We start from the raw sequence: 3,187 nt of genomic DNA, 5'->3' as shown, positions 1-3,187 counted from the left end.
AACCAATAAGGACAATTTTATTCATTTCTTTTAAAATTTCTCTCTCCTTTTTCCTTTTTCTTTTTCGAAGTCTCCGAAAAAGTAAATTAAACCCTTCGACCCTCATATAATAATTCCGGGAATTAAAAAACATAAACCCTCGTATAATAATTACCGTGCCAATAAAAATAAATTAGTAAAATTTACCACACAATATATTTACGTACGAATGAATGCAGAGGTTTTGACATGATGGAATTTACTGATCTAATAGATCTGAAATATTAGCTTTATTAATTTTATATTTTAAAACAGGTCAATTGAAATTTGCTTGCATTTTGTAGAGGAAAATTTAAAATTAAAGAACACAGGAGATATGCGAACGAAGAACTATACTTCATTTCTCAAACACCATTTTTTTTTCTTTGGAAACAAAAATACAGGAAAAAGTAACATAGTCATCGATCAAAATTATCGAGCGCAAAGAACACACCACCATCAAACTAGAGAGATTCAGAGAACCAGATCCAGAAACCATCTAAACCCTAAAACATACCAAAAAAGCAACACTAAATTCCCAAACCCTAACCCTAAAATTTAACTCCTCCAGCTGCCGCCTTCAGAGCCACCGCTGCCCCTGGAATAGCGAGCGCCGCCGCCCTCACCACCTCCATAACCACCTTCACGACGGCCTCCACCGCCATATCCACCGCCTCCACTGCCATATCCACCACCGCCTCCTCCACGGCTGTAGCCACCGCCACCACCTTCACGTCGGCCGCCACCTCCGTAGCCGCCGCCGCCGCCATATCCTCCGCCACCACCGCCGCGGCTGTAACCTCCTCCGTTACCGCCACCACCACCGCCGCTTCCACGAGACTGAGCCTCGTTGACGGTGATGTTGCGGCCGTCGAGGTTCTGGCCGTTCATGCCTTCGATCGCGTCCCTCATGGCCTTCTCGTTGCTGAAGGTGACGAAGCCGAAGCCCCTGGACCTCCCGGTCTCACGGTCGTTGATGATCTGAAAACACAAAAACGAACCAAATCGAATTAGATCCGTCCATACAATCATAACAAATACACAAAATAAGCGAAATTGAAAAGGAACCGATCGATCTTCAACCTTTGGGAGAGAAAGATGAAGATGAACGTACCCGATCTTGAGAGTGAGTAATAATAAGAATCATATAGTAACAGAGAATCATAGATCAAGTAACATAGAGAAACAGAAGATCAAGTAGCAGAGAGAGAACAACAGATGGCCGCGAGGCCGAATCGGGTCAGATCCGATCTCTGCGTCAAACGGACCTTCGATTCGATGATCTCACCGAACGGAGAAAAGGCCCTCTCCAGCGCATCATTGTCGGTGGCCCAGGCGAGCCCTCCGACGAAGCAACGGAACTCGATCTCGGCTGAGGCCATTGCTAAAAAGTAACCGGAGAAAAGAGAACTGGAATTTTTGTAAAGGAAGAAGAGAACAAGAGAGCACGAAGGACAGCTATGCCCAAAGCCTCGTTATATAGAGCCCCTTCGCCCTCAACTAGGGTTAGCTTGTTTGGTTTCTCGGGTTCAATCCAAACCCATGATGTTTGGTTACGGGATTAAAATATCTCTATCCCGCTTTTGAAATCATTATCTGGACACGTCATCGTGTTTGGTATGTTTTTCGCTGTGTGATTTGTTTGTTTCGGAGTTATTTATCCTCGTTTCCAAACAGGGAGAGGATAGAGCCGTGGCATTCGGTGCGTTACGGACTCTGGTTTAAAACGATAAAATAATAAATAATAAAAAAATGACTGGGACGGGTTATGGGTGGGTTCCACTCATCACATGATTGTCCCCGCTGAGATATTTTACTGCTTGGAAAATATCTCGCAAGTGTAAGTACGGGATTACCCTTGTCTTTTGTAAGGAATTGCTTGTGTGGCCCTCGGTTGGTTACCTCCGCGCCTCTGACGCTTTTTTGTTTTTTTAATACTTTGGCGCTGTCGATATGGAGAAATTCTTAACGGATATGCACCTGTGATCACATCATAGGCCTCACATGGAGATACTATTGTACGTGATAATGCCTAGTGGTATTATTTTACGTGATTACAATGGAATGGTGTTACTAATTTATTTATATTTTAAATTTACAGTCGAACGTTGGTTTTAGATTTTTATAAAAACAAGGATATTTAAAAGAGTTTTGTAATTTAAATGGTTACACCACCATTAATGAGGCACTTTTAGATTGGCTCAGACCTTTAATATGCTTCCAAGTAGTTATGGATTCAAATCTTCATAATATTCGAGGGTGTGAATTTCTCCCTCCGCTTTTTAACTTTGACAAACAAACAAATACTCAAATGGTTACACATTTGGACCGGAAAGTCATATATTTGAATTTCTCTCCCCCATATTGTTTGTATCTAAAGAAAAATAAGAAAAATCGGATGCTCTGTGCGGTGCCACCACTTTCACCGCCGTATAGTCGACCTGTTTCTCATACAGTCGGTACGTTTCTTTACATGAAATTTTTTAATTAATTTTTTTGTTTTATGATCTGCAGGCCCAATCAGAGTTCTTGTTCATTGATTGACCTTATGGGCTCTTATGTATTCTTGGCTATATATGGGCCTGCTTGTGTCAGTTTTTATGATTTGATTGGAGAGAAGTGAACCTTCCTAAGGCCTAGCCCAAGATTGTTATAAAATTACAGGTCTGGTATTTGGGTTTCAACTTCAAATCACAAATGAGTGCCCATATCATAATCACTCACAACAAATACATGCATAACGCATTTCCAAATGCCCTTTCTAAGCATGTGCCTTCTCTAGGACATGCTATTTCTCCAATGTAGGATCTTGAGTTCTAACATTTTATATCAACTAGTCAATAATTCCAAACCAAACTTAATGTATACAAACAACGTAAAAATGATAGATGGTGATAGCATTCTAAGCTCGAATCTCCCGTCCTAATAAAAAGAAGAAAAAAAAAAAACCAGAGTTCTTTTATCTTCGCCTCAAGTACGACAAACCTTTATTCGGGTCAGGCTCTGTGCTTCTTTAAGTTTCAAATAACAATATGATCCCAACCCAACCCATTCCAAATTCCTAAGCCCATCTAGTTCTGCAGTTGAGGCCAGGAAATAACATAGAGAATTTGGGCCGGCCGAGTTACCCAATTAACATTTTTTCGGGTCAATATGCAGCCAAATGGAA

At 41.2% G+C, this 3,187-nt stretch overlaps 1 protein-coding gene across 2 annotated transcripts; it reads right to left on the bottom strand.

Annotated features, from left to right (window-relative positions):
• Nucleotides 1–354: 354 nt before the first annotated feature.
• Nucleotides 355–1,476, bottom strand: LOC103335744 (glycine-rich RNA-binding protein GRP1A). Of its 2 annotated transcripts, none has more exons than XM_089053814.1 (2): nt 1,287–1,476; nt 355–999 (listed from the first exon to the last, which is right to left on the bottom strand). In XM_089053814.1, exons 1-2 carry the CDS (start codon nt 1,398–1,400, stop codon nt 577–579), a joined length of 537 nt encoding a protein of 178 aa, XP_088909940.1. In that variant the 5' UTR covers nt 1,401–1,476; the 3' UTR covers nt 355–576. The 2 variants fall into 2 exon arrangements, with proteins under 2 accessions (XP_088909940.1, XP_088909941.1); XM_089053815.1 differs by having other exon boundaries at nt 1,133–1,469.
• Nucleotides 1,477–3,187: the final 1,711 nt, after the last annotated feature.

The sequence above is a fragment of the Prunus mume genome, linkage group LG6 (genome assembly GCF_029339155.1).
Source record: "Prunus mume cultivar Tortuosa linkage group LG6, ASM2933915v1, whole genome shotgun sequence".
Classification (NCBI taxonomy): domain Eukaryota; kingdom Viridiplantae; phylum Streptophyta; class Magnoliopsida; order Rosales; family Rosaceae; genus Prunus; species Prunus mume.
The sequence above is the reverse complement of the archived record's forward strand: the minus strand, read 5'-3'. Positions and strand labels throughout refer to the sequence as shown.

Bases quoted from the DNA above. Each gene is read 5' to 3' on its own strand.
- LOC103335744 (XM_089053814.1), bottom strand. From the start codon at position 1,400: ATGGCCTCAGCCGAGATCGAGTTCCGTTGCTTCGTCGGAGGGCTCGCC. The intron at 1,000-1,286 runs GTCCGTTTGACG...TTGTGTTTTCAG, and splicing joins GTGAGATCATCGAATCGAAG to ATCATCAACGACCGTGAGAC.